Source organism: Caretta caretta, chromosome 3 (genome assembly GCF_965140235.1).
Source record: "Caretta caretta isolate rCarCar2 chromosome 3, rCarCar1.hap1, whole genome shotgun sequence".
NCBI lineage: Eukaryota > Metazoa > Chordata > Testudines > Cheloniidae > Caretta > Caretta caretta.
This window is the reverse complement of record NC_134208.1, coordinates 52,199,563-52,215,879: the sequence shown is the minus strand read 5'-3', so window position 1 is coordinate 52,215,879 and position 16,317 is coordinate 52,199,563. Positions and strand designations below refer to the sequence as shown.

The 16,317-nt window shown below is 38.6% G+C and overlaps 1 protein-coding gene across 1 annotated transcript in view; it reads left to right on the top strand.

The window, feature by feature from the left end:
- Window positions 1–16,317, top strand: part of EYS (eyes shut homolog) — a 1,269,973-nt gene that overhangs the window by 379,236 nt on the left and 874,420 nt on the right. The window contains exon 12 of the mRNA XM_075126509.1: window positions 1,681–1,940. Coding sequence (XP_074982610.1) covers window positions 1,681–1,940 — 260 coding nt within the window. The remainder of the gene's footprint in view (window positions 1–1,680; window positions 1,941–16,317) is intronic.

The following is a 16,317-nucleotide window of genomic DNA, read 5'->3' as shown; positions in this document are numbered from 1 at the left end:
AAGAACCGATCAAGGTCCCAGAGAATATCTGCCATACAATGGCTCATGAAAAGGCTATTCATTGATTTCCAATTTAATCTGTCAGAGGGAGAATTCATTTTCACTCCAAAATCTCTAGAACACTGAGGGTCCAATCCAGTGCCTACTGAAATCAGGAAAAAGACTCACATGAACTTCAATGGGCATTGCACCTTACAGACCCAGGGCCTAATTCTGATCACATCAGTTCTACAGTGTAATTACATTTATGTCAATGAACGTTTTTTTCCTGTTATTCCTATGAAAAGTAGGTGTAAAACTCCTGTTCTGATTTGCTAGTATTTAGCACAGGTGTAAATTACTACACAAAAGTAAAGACGCTTGAGAATCAGGGCCATTTTATTGACTGTTTCACAGTATCACATATAATAGGGCATTTATCACTCCATTAAGAAAATTATCTTCCATGTTAAACTAAAATTCATTGCATAGTGGTAAAGTAGAGTAGAAACATAATTCATATATGGTGATTGGGGTCAAAATATGCTTCACTGTAAATAAATTAAATTAAAATTATCTTCTCTCCCTAGTGGAAGTTCAGTATACATTTTAATACTCAACTATTTTACACTCCATTCCATCTCAAATCTCTGTGTTCCCAATATTAAATATTTGCTGGAGGGAGAGAGCTCACATATAGGTACATTATTCTACACCTTATGGACCCATGAGAAATTTCAGGATTACCAGAAATAAATGTATGCTTTTATTGAACAGATACTAAAAGTTAATCCTGCTTGAGCTGAAGCATTCTGTTCATGGTGCCCTTTCACATCTCTTCAGTGTCCCTGGACATGATCAACTATTGGCTGCTCTGCTGACAATTGGAAGGATATTCTTAACACATACACCAGAACAACTGAAAACTCCCACCTTTGTGGAATGGCTTTCAGTGGATTGGCAGATAGCTAACCTCTCACAGATGGTACGCTGTAAGGATAATAATTAAAATTATTAAATTGGAAACTTTCATGGAAGTCCTAAAAATCTAAAGTCCCAGGGATCCTGGGGATATGAATCTGTTATAGGTTATACTTAGTGGACAAGATGTGGGGAACAAATGCTAAATGTAAATAAATGTTCCTTTTTTTCACTTCCAGAAGTTTTAGCAAACAGCTATTTACTAATTTTCATTGAAGGGGAATAGTTTATATAAGAAATCTCCATGACCAATGGTTGACTGACTTTTTTCTGCAGAATAAACAGAATGACTATGATGAGAGATGTTTGCAGTGTTGTTTTAATGTTGGTCCTAGGATATTAGAGAGACAAGGAGGGTGAGGTGAAATCTTTTACTGGACCAGCTTCTGTTGGTAAAGAGACAAGCTTCCAAGCTATGCATAGCTCCTCTTCCTAAAGGAGAGCTCTGTGTAGCTTGAAAGCTTGTCTTTTTCACAAGAGAAATTGGTCTAATAAAATATATTACCTCACCTACATTCTCTCTCTCTGTCTCTCATTGTAGAGACAGAGAGAATTGGGGACTGGGTTATATGTTAGTTGTTCTTTAGATACACTTCTTTGTAACCATAAAACATTTTTTTTATTATCTTCAGTTTGTTTTGCCATTACTACTGGGGTTACTAATTGTTCTGAATAAGCTTAACCACTGTTTCTACCCCAACCCAAACCCCTCTTTTCCAGATGTACATGTACAGCAGGCTGGGCAGGGCCACAATGCACTGAAGATATAAATGAATGTGATTCTAACCCATGCTTAAATGGAGCCACCTGTCAGGAGTCTGCTATCCAGGGGCAGTTTATATGCATTTGTCCACCATTTTATACTGGTGACTTTTGCCAGCAGCGCTACAATCCCTGTGACCGACCCTACAATCCATGTATAAACAACTCAACCTGCTTAGCACAAGTTGATCAGAATCCATTGTGTATTTGTGAAAAAGGTAAGATTTGAGATGGTTTACAAATAATTTCTAATTGTCAGTAGCGGATATTAGGCATCCTGTTGAATCACAAAGCAAATGGCAACTGTATGGTAAATTTAAATACATATTTTGCAAAACAGTAATATATAGACCCTTCCAGCCAAAGATTGTAAAGCACTTTTAAAGCTTTAACAAATTATGCCTCATAACATTTCTGTGAAGTAGGTTGAGATTTATCCTAAACTGGTCATTTTGACTACTATTACTTTATTACAATTGTGATACAGGAGAGCCAGGGAGCAGTGGGAGAGTGCTAGAGGGGAAATATATTAGCTCAAGGCTAAGTAAGGTGTGGTTCCCTGTAGACTAGGGATGGTGGCTGCAGGTTAATTGGAGCACCTGCAGTCAATTAAGGCCCTGTTAGGAACCTAATAAAACCCCCTGTGTCAGGCAGACAGGGGTGGAGGAGGAAGGACTGGAGCGTGTGTGTGTGTGTTGAGAGATTTGGAAGACCTGAGAACTGAAGTAAGGGAGACCCTGCCCAGCAGGACAGGGAGACTCCCTTCCCTCCAGCATCTAAGGACCGAGGGTAACCACACCTAAGGGGGATGTGGGTAAGAAACCCACAGTGGATGAGAGGGGCTGGGACTCAGAGCAAGGAGCAAAGGGTGATATCTTAGCTCCCCGCCAAGAAAAACGCAGGACCCACCAGACTAAAATCAGCCATCTTGCCATGCAATAAATGTGTTATTTGTACCACATTAATGCTTAGAGTCTCCACTCAGGATTCCAGGCATATTATGTTTGCTGTTGTACAAACATAGATGTAGACATGGTCCTTGCTGTGAAGAACTGACAGCCTAAATAGACAAGGCAGATAAACATAAATAAACAAAGCAGCATGACTGAAAATTGTTAATTGTACAAAAGTTGGGGCCAGTCTGTTTGTGGTCCCTGCCTACCAACACACAAGAGAACTGCCCCCATCGAAGTCTGCGGCATACAGGAGCTGCTTACATTTGCTTCTTCCCATGCCAAGGACTACAGCTCGAAAGAGGGTGGAGAGAATTGGGAAGAGTCCTGAACATAGCCTTGGTCTCCCTCTACACCAGTGTGTGAAAAGGGCTGGTACCTCAGGAGAGTAATGGATCGAGCAGACTGAGCCCCAATCCTCATGCACAATCAGCAGCTCTGATGGGATTTTTGCCAGAAGCTGGGAACAGGTGACAGGGGATAGATCATTTGATGATTACCTGTTCTGTTCATTCCCTCTGGGACACCTGGCATTAGTCACTGTCGGAAGACAGGATACTGGGCTGGATGAACCTTTGTTCTAACCCTGTATGGCCATTCTTATGTTTTCATGTTCTGGGATATGGCTTAAAAGTCATAATCTAGGTCCTGAAATATAAGATTCTGTAGGATGGAACATAGCATCAATTTAACAGTGCAAAACATGTCTGCACAGTTTAGTATAGGGATTGAGGTATACACTGCATGCTTAAAACTGCAGTAGAAATTTAACTAAGCAGAATATAATTACTTTAGTTGGAATTTACCCAGGACTTTGAAGTCAATGCCTCCACTTATATAAATGGCAAATACCTTGGTTTCAATGTCACAGTAATATTATCCTCTTTATTGTGAATATGTGTATTGAATCTCTGAGGTTCAAAGGGTGTATATAGTGCTCAGAAGTATTAATATATATTTTACTCATCTGGTAAGGCTTACCATAGACAGCTGAACAAAAAGAGGTTCATTAATTGTGCAAGTATGTGAGTTGCTCATTTAATGAAAGGTTAACATTGAATGTCACACTGACAGTAGAAAATGGCTTGATACAAGCTTTTGACCTTGAGGCTTTTCTTTCAGGAATGATTCATAAAGAATAATGGATATTAAAGTTCTATATCTTTTCTTAATGTTTATAGCTGAGAAAAGTCTTGTGGTTGGAACATCTTGCATTAATTTTAAGCATATAACTTCTATTACAGTTAGTAAAAATGTCCCTTAGAATAAAATAGATGTGTGCAGACACACACACATATATAGCTGTATCTATAAAATGAACTGATTATATTTTTCTTAACATTCATATATGAATGAAGTATATTTTTATGTTTATGAAAAACTATGTTATATATATGTGATCTTATTAAATACTCAAAATATGGGATGTGAAACTGTTATTAATTTCACACAAAAAAATATTTCATGTGCATCCCTATGTCGGTTTCGGGACCATAGGCTTGGGGAAAAGAAATGTGCTTTGTATTCTACAGGAATATTTTTGTCAAAAAGGCACAGCTTAAATTAATATAATAATTCCTGAAGTATGCTTTAACAAGCACCATAAAATCCAGTATTAAAGATACACAGCTGGAAATATTTTCTGCTCTTCTAGTATTAAATTGCTTTCAGCTGGAATTTGATAGAGTGGGATATGACTCTATCAAATTGTGGAGTCTCATTTGTACTTGGCCTGAAATATTGGTAAGGTGGCCATATTAGTTCAGATTTGCCCAAGGGCAGTCTGTTATACTGCATTACAGAGAGCTTCCCTGCCAAGGAAAGACATTTGACACATCTTGCTGAGGGCCCATCACTGAGATGGTTCTAGACTTTCAACTACTGGCCCATCCCCAGGGAACAATGATTTTTCTACACAGGACCCCAAAGGGTATATTTTTTTGGATGGAAAGCATGGTGGATATAGAACTTTACAGTTTGAGTACCTGACAGAGAAACAAAAGCCTGGTATAAGACTTATTGATTATAAGGCCAGAAGGCACCATTATGATTATGTAGATTTCCTTCTTTTATAACACCGGTCATAGGACTTTCCTGAATTGATTCCTGCTTAAACTAGAGCATATTTCATAGAAAATAAAACATCCATTCTTGATTTAAAAATTGCCAGTTATGGAGATTCCACCACAACCCCTGACAAGTTGTTCCAATGTGTAATAACCCTCACTGTTAAAAATGTATATCCTTATATCCTGCCTGAATTTGTCTAGCTTCAATTTCCATCCATTGGATCTTGTTATGCCTTTGTCTCGGAGACCGAAGAGCCCATTGTCAGTTTTGTTCACCAAGTAGGTACATATAGACTGTGAACAAGTCACCCCTTAAGCATCTCTTGGTTAAGATAAAAGATAGAGCTCATTGAGCCTATCACTATAAGGCATGGTTTCCAATCCTTTAATAATTCTCATGGCTCTTCTCTTAACCTCTCCAATTTATAACCCTCCTTCTTGAATTGTGAGCATAAGAACTGGACACAGTATTCTAGTAATGGTTGCACCAGTGCCAAAGACAGTGGTAATATAGCCTCTCTAATCCTAACAAATATCCCTGTTTACACATCTGTCAAGGTTCCTCCCCCACTCTGAACTCTAGGGTACAGATGTGGGGACCTGCATGAAAAACCTCCTAAGCTTATCTTTACCAGCTTAGGTCAAAACTTCCCCAAGGTACAAAATATTCCACCCTTTGTCCTTGGATTGGCCGCTACCACCACCGAACTAATACTGGTTACTGGGGAAGAGTGGTTTGGACACATCTTTCCCCCCAAAATACTTCCCAAAACCTTGCACTCCACTTCCTGGACAAGGTTTGGTAAAAAGCCTCACCAATTTGCCTAGGTGACTACAGACCCAAACCCTTGGATCTGAGAACAATGAAAAAGCATTCAGTTTTCTTACAAGAAGACATTTAATAAAAATAGAAGTAAATAGAAATAAAGAAATCCCCCCTGTAAAATCAGGATGGTAGATACCTTACAGGGTAATTAGATTAAAAAACATAGAGAACCCCTCTAGGCAAAACCTTAAGTTACAAAAAAGATACACAGACAGAAATAGTTATTCTATTCAGCACAATTCTTTTCTCAGCCATTTAAAGAAATCATAATCTAACACATACCTAGCTAGATTACTTACTAAAAGTTCTAAGACTCCATTCCTGGTCTATCCCCGACAAAGACAGAATATAGACAGACACACAGACCCTTTGTTTCTCTCCCTTCTCCCAGCTTTTGAAAGTATCTTGTCTCCTCATTGGTCATTTTGGTCAGGTGCCAGCGAGGTTACCTTTAGCTTCTTAACCGTTTACAAGTGAGAGGAGCTTTCCCCTGGCCAGGAGGGATTTCAAAGGGGTTTACCCTTCCCTTTATATTTATGACAACATCCAAGAGAGAGAGTCTGCTCTTTGCCTTGGGCATGACAGTAGCCACACATAAGAAGGATTTGCAGGAGAGAGAGGGCAGGGAGGGCTCTGCCCAGCCTGAAAAACAAACAAACAGACAATAAAATTACTGCTGGGGTATAGGCAAGTGTCACAGTCCTGATGAAGCTTCCCCCCATGATGAACACTCACCAGGCTGCTGTGTTTGGATCCCAATATTGCATCCATGTAGTTTTAGCTCAATTTTGGTCCGTGTAGGCTCTAAGCACTTAGGCTTCTAGGCATATTCCCTGGGCATATGGTCTCCGTCTGCACCCTTTTCAGAAGTGGGACCCTGCAGTCTAGCTGTCCAGGTCCCAAGTCTACAACTGAACCTTCCAAAAGAACCCAGTAGCTTAACCACACCCTTCTCAGAGTTCCACCCTTCTTAGTTCTCTAGTTGTTACTTTAATCTTCCAGGGACACATGATAGTTGCAACAAATAAGACACAGACTTTGCAGGGGGATTCTGAAACTAACAACTCTTTACTTTAGATAACACAAGATGTAAACAGATGGGTGGAAAATAAGAAACACCTGTATATCATTCCCTACTTCAGTTTCCTCACCACTCTTGCTCTGGTATTTGTCAGTGTCCATTCAAGGTCTCCAGATCATGGGATCCCCTCTCTGACTCCTACAGGTTACTACAGCTTCATCTGGTGTGACTATCAAAATGTTTCCCCTCGCTCAGAAAGCATGTCCCTTTGTGTGTTTTCATGCTCTCAGTACCTTTGTTTGTAAAAGTCACTCCAAACACCTGGATTCTTGTTCCCATTTTGGGGATTTTCCTCTCTTCCAACTCCTGTCTCTGCTCAGGAACCCTCCTTAGCATGCCCATTGTCTTGCAAGAGTACAGTCATTAAATGTTAATGACTTTTGTTTGTTCTGTAGCTTCTTCCAGACAGGGTCTGTGAAACATGACCAGGGTCCTTGTCAGTCCATGGCTGATGGACTACAAATTGAGAGTTAGAGTTATACATAGAGGTTATAATATCAAAGAAAATGTGTAAGTTATACATAGACAGGTTCCCCCAAACTGTTCACAGAAAGTTCCATGTATGCTACTGTGTACACATGTAATTCCCTGAGGACAACAGGTTTTTTGGCTTTTCATCAGGTCTTTCATTTATCATACTTCTGCTATCTCTCTAGGTAAGTGCACCTACCACATTAGGGCACATTAGGGCTCATAGTGGACTCAGCAAGGTGCTTGCAAACAGAAGTGCCAAAAGCAACGGAGGTGCTCAATAATTCTTCACTGATGTGCAAAGCAGTGGAGACCCCAAACAGGAAGAAATCCACTGCTCTGTTGGGTCTCCTGGAAGTTAGCTCCATGGGTGTCTGCAATGGAACACAGAAGGGAAAGTGGCTATGTTCTCCACAAACAGATGTGTAGCCAGTGGATTCCTCTGCTGTGTAAATCGATATGGCCCACATAAAGTTTAGAGAGGCTGCATCCACTATTTTGCATCAGCAGATGTAGGAACAGGGTTAACCATGTGTATATGTGTGTGTAACATCTGGTTTGGCACGTTATGGGAACAGGACCATTAAAATTAATGGTAAAACTACTACCAGAGGAAGTAGGATTGAGCCATCCAGTGAATAGGAAGAAATATTTCAGTCTGTGTGTATACAAATTGCAAGCAATTCAGAACATATTACCAGACCTGGTAGCTCTAATGCAGTACTTAGTCTGCTGAATATGATATATAAAACTACATAACTGAGGTAATTTAGCAGAAACTCTCTCTTGGGCAGTGGTGCTCAAACTTTTCCTGTCACATCCCCACTCTCCAGTAATGGAATCTGTCTGTGCCCCCCTTCAGAGCAGGTCTGGGTGGTACTCCCTCCTCTCCCCAAATGGTGGCTGTCGTAGGCCCTGCTGCGTTTCCCTCAAACATTCCTCCATGCCCCCTAGGGGGCCGCGCCCCACATTTGGGGACCACAGCTCCAGGGGAATTAGAAATGTTGCCTTATATATTTGTGATACTGTATTTGTTTCTGCTAAGAGCATTAGTATTTCATAATCAATTATTCATCATGTTTTAAAGCTACATCCTCACTGTCTGCTCTGTAAAACATCTTAGGTATATAATAAAAGAATCAGTATGATATCGTGTAGTTCTCCATCTTTTACGCCCCTTCTTTCCCACCAAATTTTGAAGTTGCAGTGTGCTAGCAGCAAACTGATCATTTTTCTGAGTTTATTTTTTCCCCTCAAAGACCAGTTTAGGTTTTGAAGCCCCAGGTTGCAAACAAAATCATATTTTAAAAATGCTCTTCTCTGTGCTTTTGGCAAAAGTGGAAAAATATGCATGAAATTATTTTGTTAAAAAATGATCATCTGGTCATAATAGCGTAGTAGCTAAGGGGCTCTATTTGCAGGCCACTTTTTTGCCTAACGAGATATCAAAAGTTGCGTAAAACATGGACTGATAAATAAAACCCATTGATTTCTTAAATTGTGTTACATCATTTGTTTGATCTTTGTATCAGAAATCTGATCAAATCCAAGAGGAAAGGATCTCCTGTAGTTAGTCACCTCTTCAATGATAATTTCCTGAGAAGACCAGATCTGGATATTCTGAACAGGGTTCTGACTGCCATCCCTTGTTGGCGGGCAACAGCATGTGCCATTTGTTCTTTTCTATTGATCAGATAAATATTTTTATTTGGAAATTGAGAAGGTTGGTTTAAGTTCAGAAGGATAGTTCAGTTTGTCCTCCTAAAAGACAGCAAGGTTGTGTGTGTGTGTGTATTTTAAGTCACCTCTAAGTAATGTCTCACATCTTTGAAATGTGGAAAAGAAACTTTTTAAAGCATTGTACTGAAGAGCTGCATCTGATCATTTACATGTGCTGTTGATTTAAAATTTGGATCCCAGGCTTCACTGATTTGCACCACCAGAGGCAGCACTAAAGACCATTATGATAACAATACATTACAGCAAGATGCATAGTTCCAGGCTTGGTACCACTTTACAAAGTAGCTTGCCTAAAATAAAAATTATTCTGTTTTGTAATTTAAATGAATGAATTATATTCACAACACAAGAGGCAAATTAAGTTTAGCATTATAATATATTTTGTAACATGTATTGGACACATTCTTATTTAGAGAATGCAAATTCCTTTGCAACTGATAACATTAATTTATAATGATGTTGTTGATGTTTAAATATGTTAATTCAGTTTAAACAACAGATAGGTTGTGTCCATTCCTTTCTGCATTCCTTTAGAAAATATTAAATAATTTTTAAATTTTCTAGGGTAGTAGAGATAAAACACTGTATCCATACTTGGTTCTAAATTTAGATGTCCCATAGGACCATAGTTATTTGTGATTGTAATTGTTAGTTTGGAGTATTGAAACATTTGTACAAAGTATTCAAATGGATTACATTATCCTTCAAAGTAAATGCTCACACATATGGTAGTATATGAGACACAAGAACTCAAGGTACCATAAAATAGCAAAAAAAGAACCATGCAAGCAAATTAACTGGGTAATCCTTTACCTTTGAGATTCAGTGATTTCCTTTCTATGTCCTATTTGCGCATATTCCAATAAAATTAAGCATTGTTTTAGTCACAGGTAGTGCTGTTGGTGTTTATCTAATGTTCCTCGTAGGAGAAATAGTTTACATACAGTATTTTAATTAAAACGTTCTGATGTATTTTAAAGAGAAAGCAGAATGGGATTTGAACTCTCCTGATTATAAGAGAAGTTTGGGCATAATGTTGTGCTGCTCTATTTTCATAATTTTCTCAGAGAACATTTGTCTTGAGTGAATAAAAAAGCCTTATTATCATGAGCTCTGATTCAGACTCGTACAGTGCTGACTTCATAAATTATACATATATTGTAGCACAGATGCATGGAAATTACACCTGGAATAAAATAAAATAGAGCTGCCTGTAACTTTCAACTTCTACTTTTAAATGTAAACACCACTTTTTAGACTTGAGTTAAAACGGTATCTGAAATTTACAATAAAATTTGCCAGTCTGGATATATATATATTTATGAAATCAGCTAAAGTACTTAAAAAAATAGAGCAGGAACAAAGTTGACTTTGTTTCTCTCTCTCTCTCATTTTATATATATATCTGTCAAATAATATATAAGGTTAAAACCCCCCAAATTGTCTTTTATCTTATCACCTTCTCCCCCTGATGTTTAAAGGCTGAATTTATTTACTCTAGAGAGAGAACTCAACAGCTGAGTGATATCTTGGGATTTCATCATACAGTGGCCCCACTGACATTTTGTAATGAAACCTATGTGTTTCTGTGTTGTGTAGAATAATTAATAAAGTAATGTATGTGCAGTATGCACTCTACCTTGATTTGCTTTTATGATGACTATTGTTGTGGTGGAATTTGAGCCTAAATACAGTGTTATATGTACAACTCTCAACCTCAATTAGTATAGAAATGATTGCAGAACATCTTCATCAGGTGGGTAAGGCTGAAGGGAGCAAGGTTTGGATAACTCACTCCATTTTCATTTTTTATGTATATCCTTTACAGCTGACTCCAGTGTTTAAAATACCAGTTATCCTCACAAACTAAAAAAGATACCTGTAGAAATACCATAAATTCAAGTGAAACCATTACATAAAATAATTTTACTGGTTTTAGAAAATTCACTTTGGTTGCATTCCACATACTTTATATTTGACTGCATCCCAAAAATACAATCTACCTCACCATGTTGTGGTTACATCTTTTAGTTATTTCAAGTGTTATACATTTGTACTTTCTTTTTCTATGTACTACTTTTCAGCACAGTCTAATTTCCCTAGCCCATTGACATAGGCTGCTAGTCTGTAACAGAACTCAGTCTCACAAATGTCAAACATAATGAATAAAGGAAAATCACAAAAGAGAAAGTTGGCCACAGACAGTCCTATGGGTCCCAGTCTACAGGCTCTGCATGTTCTTCCAATTCATCAACCAAACCTGAGATAAAAAGACAAGCTGCCACCTCTTCTGTTGCTGTTCAATGTCATTGGGGTATCATGTATCAAAAGAAAAACTCCTGAAGAACGACATACTGTCAGTGTCTGCTGGCTACCTGATATAACCAATCACACTATTGAACAATAATATTGAACTGTGAAGGCAAGCCACACTTTTCAGGCTTTTCACCTTTCTTTTTTCACTAGCAAACAACAGGGAAATAATAGAAAAGGCCGCAAACAACAATATTCAGATCTTCATCCAGGTTTCTTTCACCCTAAAATTCAAGAGTATTTGGATCTGGGGCCAGTTCCAGATCATTCCAAAAATCTGTATAACTCTCAGTATTTCTGATGCTACTTTAATGAAGTTGTTTGTTATAGGACTCGTGTAAAAGCAATGCGTTGTCATGGGGATTTTAGTCTCTGTGCTCTGGCAGCACAACTCCTTTAAGCAGTTTTGATGGCACATGTCACACACATGTGAATGAAGCAGTTGGTATGTACTAAACCCCCCTAACGTGCCAGACAACAGCTCCTTCAGCATCATGTAGGGAATCTGATAGTGCTCATAGTCTGATAGGATAAAGTCAAAAGAGCATGGATGGCTTCGAGGTTAAGGCATTGAACTTGGACACAGGAGATCTGGGTTAATTTTCCAACTTAGTCATTGCTCTTCCTATGTGACCTTAAGAAAGTCACTTAGCCCTCAGTTCAGCCAAATCCTTAAGCACATATTTCATGTAAGTACCTAGATAGCTAAAGTTAGATCAAGACCAAATGTTCATTCACCAGAAGAAGCAGGAAATAAACACTAAGAGATTTGTTTCTATATTACCTTTATTAAAGAGAAATCTGTGTCACAGACTTCTGGGGGGAAAAAATGACAAGAAGTAACCCCCATGCATTTTCTATAGCCTTGCATTGTGAAATGCATCGGGTAATATATTGCTTCGCCTGCCCACTCAGTATTGGTGGTGCAGACTGCATAGTTAGTGAAATCAGTAGCAAGTCTTATTTATATAATAATTTATAAATATGTCATTTTCATGAACTTCATTACTAATTTCAGTACCATTTAGGATGGAAGACACCTGCTATAAACATGTAATCTAAAGGTCTAGTATACATGTACAGATAGGATCTGAGTGGTCATGATCTAAAGGTTGAGGCGAGGAGTGGAAAAGAACATTGCGAGTGTTTCACTCTTCTCCATTTTTCCCTGCCTCCTAAGAATTCCTGAGAATGAGAAAGTTATTGTAGCCTGAAAGAGATTGTGGATGGGTAAATCCTTACTCCATCCTTAACACAACATGCAGACTTGAGTTAATCTCTGAAATTACCCCTCTTCCTGGCGTCTGGCTTTATTTGAAACTCAGAATCAATATTTCTGAGTATAAATTTCTTCTCTGATCTTCGATGGCCCTAGAGTTGTCCTCATAGCTCTTTAGTTTCCTCTCCCTAGAGAGCCTCTCCCAACTTCTTTATATTCAGAACTGCTTTTGCCACAAGGAGTCAACAGGATATTAGCAGCTTTATGAAGTGTCTAAGACCTGCCAAGAGGTTGGATTAACAAAAGAACGCTGTTACAAACAAAGAGAAACACCTGTCTTCTGCTGCAAGAAGTAGCACGGCATAAAATTATGATGAGGAAAGTAGGTCACACTGTACCAAATAGGAAATCCACAATGGCTGCAGTGTGAGCTAGTGGTTAGATCATGGCACTACAGTCAGCTGACCTGGAGTCCATTCAGACTCTGTCACTAGCTCACTTATGTGACCTTGGTCAAGGGCTTTAACTTTTCAGTACTTGAGTTTCTCCACCTATAAAAGGCAGATAATACTGCCTAGTCATCTTTGGGAAGTACTTTGAAATCCTCTATCGTTAAATTATTATTTTTTTAAATCACAGATATTCACTTTTACGCTGATATTGAAATATAATATAGTCTCAGACAAAGCTTTCATCATATTTCTGAAAACAACAGACCTCTGAGTTGTCAGTGGTTATTTTCTTAATTATTATAATTCCATTTCTGATATCATAATGGTGCTCTAATGCATTTTTATAGACACCATACAGCTCTGGAGTCATTCTAATGCCAATGGTCATGTGTGTGGAAGTGCTGTTATGATGTGAATCTTTCGCTATAATGGCATAGTTTGAGCATCGTAATGGAGTCATTACAATATCAACTGAAGTGTACAGGTTCCACATGTGCAAGTCTCACAACATGTAGCTGCATTAACAGTATAATGATGCAGCTATTACAAATTTAATTAAATGGGAGCACCGTTGTTATGTGAATCTCATATCATAGCGACATGTCAATGATGTTAGTGTGGGAGCAACATGTGAATAAAATCTTATAACTACGACAGCATGAGGATGTGGGGAGAAAGCAAATATTAAATATGTTGTTATACAATTAAACCTGCACAAAGGACAATCTTTATCAGGCACACACTTGTCTTGATTGGCCCAAATTATTTCTAATTCTGTTCAATACAGTTCTGCTCCATCTTATTACAAGGCCACTGCTAGTCAGCAACTCACTTTTGTTGGTTCCTGCTGCTTGAAACCTGTTTTATGCTAAAATAAATTTAAAGCTAATTAAACACAAACTACTACATTATTTTAGGGTTATGAGATGAAATCTCACAAACAAGAGGATTCTATGTTAAAGTTAGTATGCTAAATATATTTTTTTAAAATTTTGTCAGTTTTGTTGTAGGTGCTGGGCATGCCAAATACAAAATGAAAGGAATATATCAGCATATACATAACTTAACTTTATTTTATTTCAGCTGTTGCCTACTGTAGATCCTTAACTTCCACTTGTTATTTCTGTGCACCATGATAACCTGTAGAAAACCATTCAATATTATAAACAGGATTTCTTTATATCTGTTGACAGACTGCAGGCTTTATCAGGTCTTAGTTGTAGTGAGAATTACAAAGATCCATTGTGCCTAGGTTTTGTAACATACAGCATATGAATCTCTATAATAAACTGCAGCTGGTGGGGAGAAGTTGAAGAAGCAGCCAAAGCAAGGATTCCTGTACTGAGGGGTGTGTGTAAAATGGGGCCCAGCAGAGACACACTCTGAACCATGGAGTACCTGCTGTTTGAAGATACACAAAATGTCCAGAAGTGTAGATGTTATGACACCCCCTGAGAGTTGAATTGTTGTCTAGAAGTGAAAGCAGATGACTTTTAGTCAGGGCTACTGAGTTTGGTTCATACTTTCACTACTCACTCAGTCTGTGTCCTTAGTCAAGTCAATTAATCCATTATGCCTCAAGTTAACAATCTGCAACTTACTATACCTTCCTCAGAGGGGCAAAATGTTAATATTTGTAAAGTGTGTTGAGTTGTTTGTGTGAGAGGTGCTACATAATAATCCGATCCAAAACCCCACTAAGTATGGAAAGAGTGTCATTGGCTTCTTTGGGCTTTGGATCAGGTCCTAATTGCAGAAAGTTCTATTATGGCTACGATAGATGCAACACTTCAGCATTAGTCATTATCAAGACCGCCTTTGTGAGTTTATATCTCCATCTGTATCATTTTAACACAGTTTTGTGTTGAACAAAATTGTAATTTTATGCTACAATTTAAGATGTAGTATATGTTACAGTAAATTGAACTTTCTGGTGAATCATTCTGTATATATTTCCTTTCCTCCTCTTTCATTAGTTTGAAAAAGAATTGTCATGTATTATGACGTGTTTACATGGGTGACTTATTATGCAGATAAGAATCATAATGAACTGCTTTCTTTGAAAAAAGAACAGAAGTATTTGTGGCACATGAGAGATTAACAAATATATTAGAGCATAAGCTTTTGTGGGCTACAGCCCACTTCATCGGATGCATAGAATGGAACATATAGTAAGAAGATATATATACATACAGAGAAGGTGGAAGTTGCCATACAAACTGTAAGAGGCTATAAGAAAAGGAGTACTTGTGGCACCTTAGAGACTAACCAATTTATTTGAGCATAAGCTTTCGTGAGCTACAGCTCACTTCATTGGATGCATTCAGTGGAAAATACAGTGAGGAGATTTATATACACACAGAACATGAAAAAATGGGTGTTTATCATGCACACTGTAAGGAGAGTGATCACTTAAGATAAGCTATTACCAGCAGGAGTGGGGGGGGGGGGGCGCACATGATGACATATACCACATTGGCATTTGCTCCAATCCCTCAGACAGAGACAAACACCTACAAGATCTCTATCAAGCATTCTTAAACTACACCTGCTGAATTGAAAAAACAGATTGACAGAGCCAGAAGAGTACCCAGAAGTCACCTACCTCAGGACAGGCCTGACAAAGACAATAACAGAACGCCACTAGCCATCACCTTCAGCCCCCAACTAAAACCTCTCCAGCGCATCATCAAAGATTTACAACCTGTCCTGAAAAATGATCCCTCACTCTCACAGATCTTGGGAGACAGGCCAGTCCTTGCTTACAGACAGCCCCCCAGCCTGAAGCAAATACTCTCCAGCAACCACACAACAAAAACACTAGAACCTATCCTTGCAACAAAGCCTGATGCCAACTCTGTCCACATATTTATTCAAGTGACACCGTCATAGGACCTAATCACATTAGCCACACCATCAGGGGCTTGTTGACCTGTACATCTACCAATGTGATATATGCCATCATGGGCCAGCAATGCCCCTCTGCCATGTACATTGGCCAAACCGGACAGTCTCTACGCAAAAGATTAAATGGACACAAATCTGACATCAGGAATCATAACATTCAAAAACCTGTAGGACAACACTGGAATAGCTCTGGCCATTCAGTAAAAGATTTAAGGGTGGCAATTTTGCAACAGAAAAGCTTCAAAAACAGACTCTAATGACAGGTTTCAGAGTAACAGCCGTGTTAGTCTGTATTCGCAAAAAGAAAAGGAGTACTTGTAGCACCTTAGAGACTAACCAATTTATCTGAGCATGAGCTTTCGTGAGCTACAGCTCACTTCATCAGATGTATACCGTGGAAACTGCAGCAGACTTTATATACACACAGAGATCATGAAACAATACCTCCTCCCACCCCACTGTCCTGCTGGTAATAGCTTATCTAAAGTGATCATCAGGTGGGCCATTTCCAGCACAAATCTAGGTTTTCTCACCCTCCACCCCCCCACACAAATTCACTCTCCT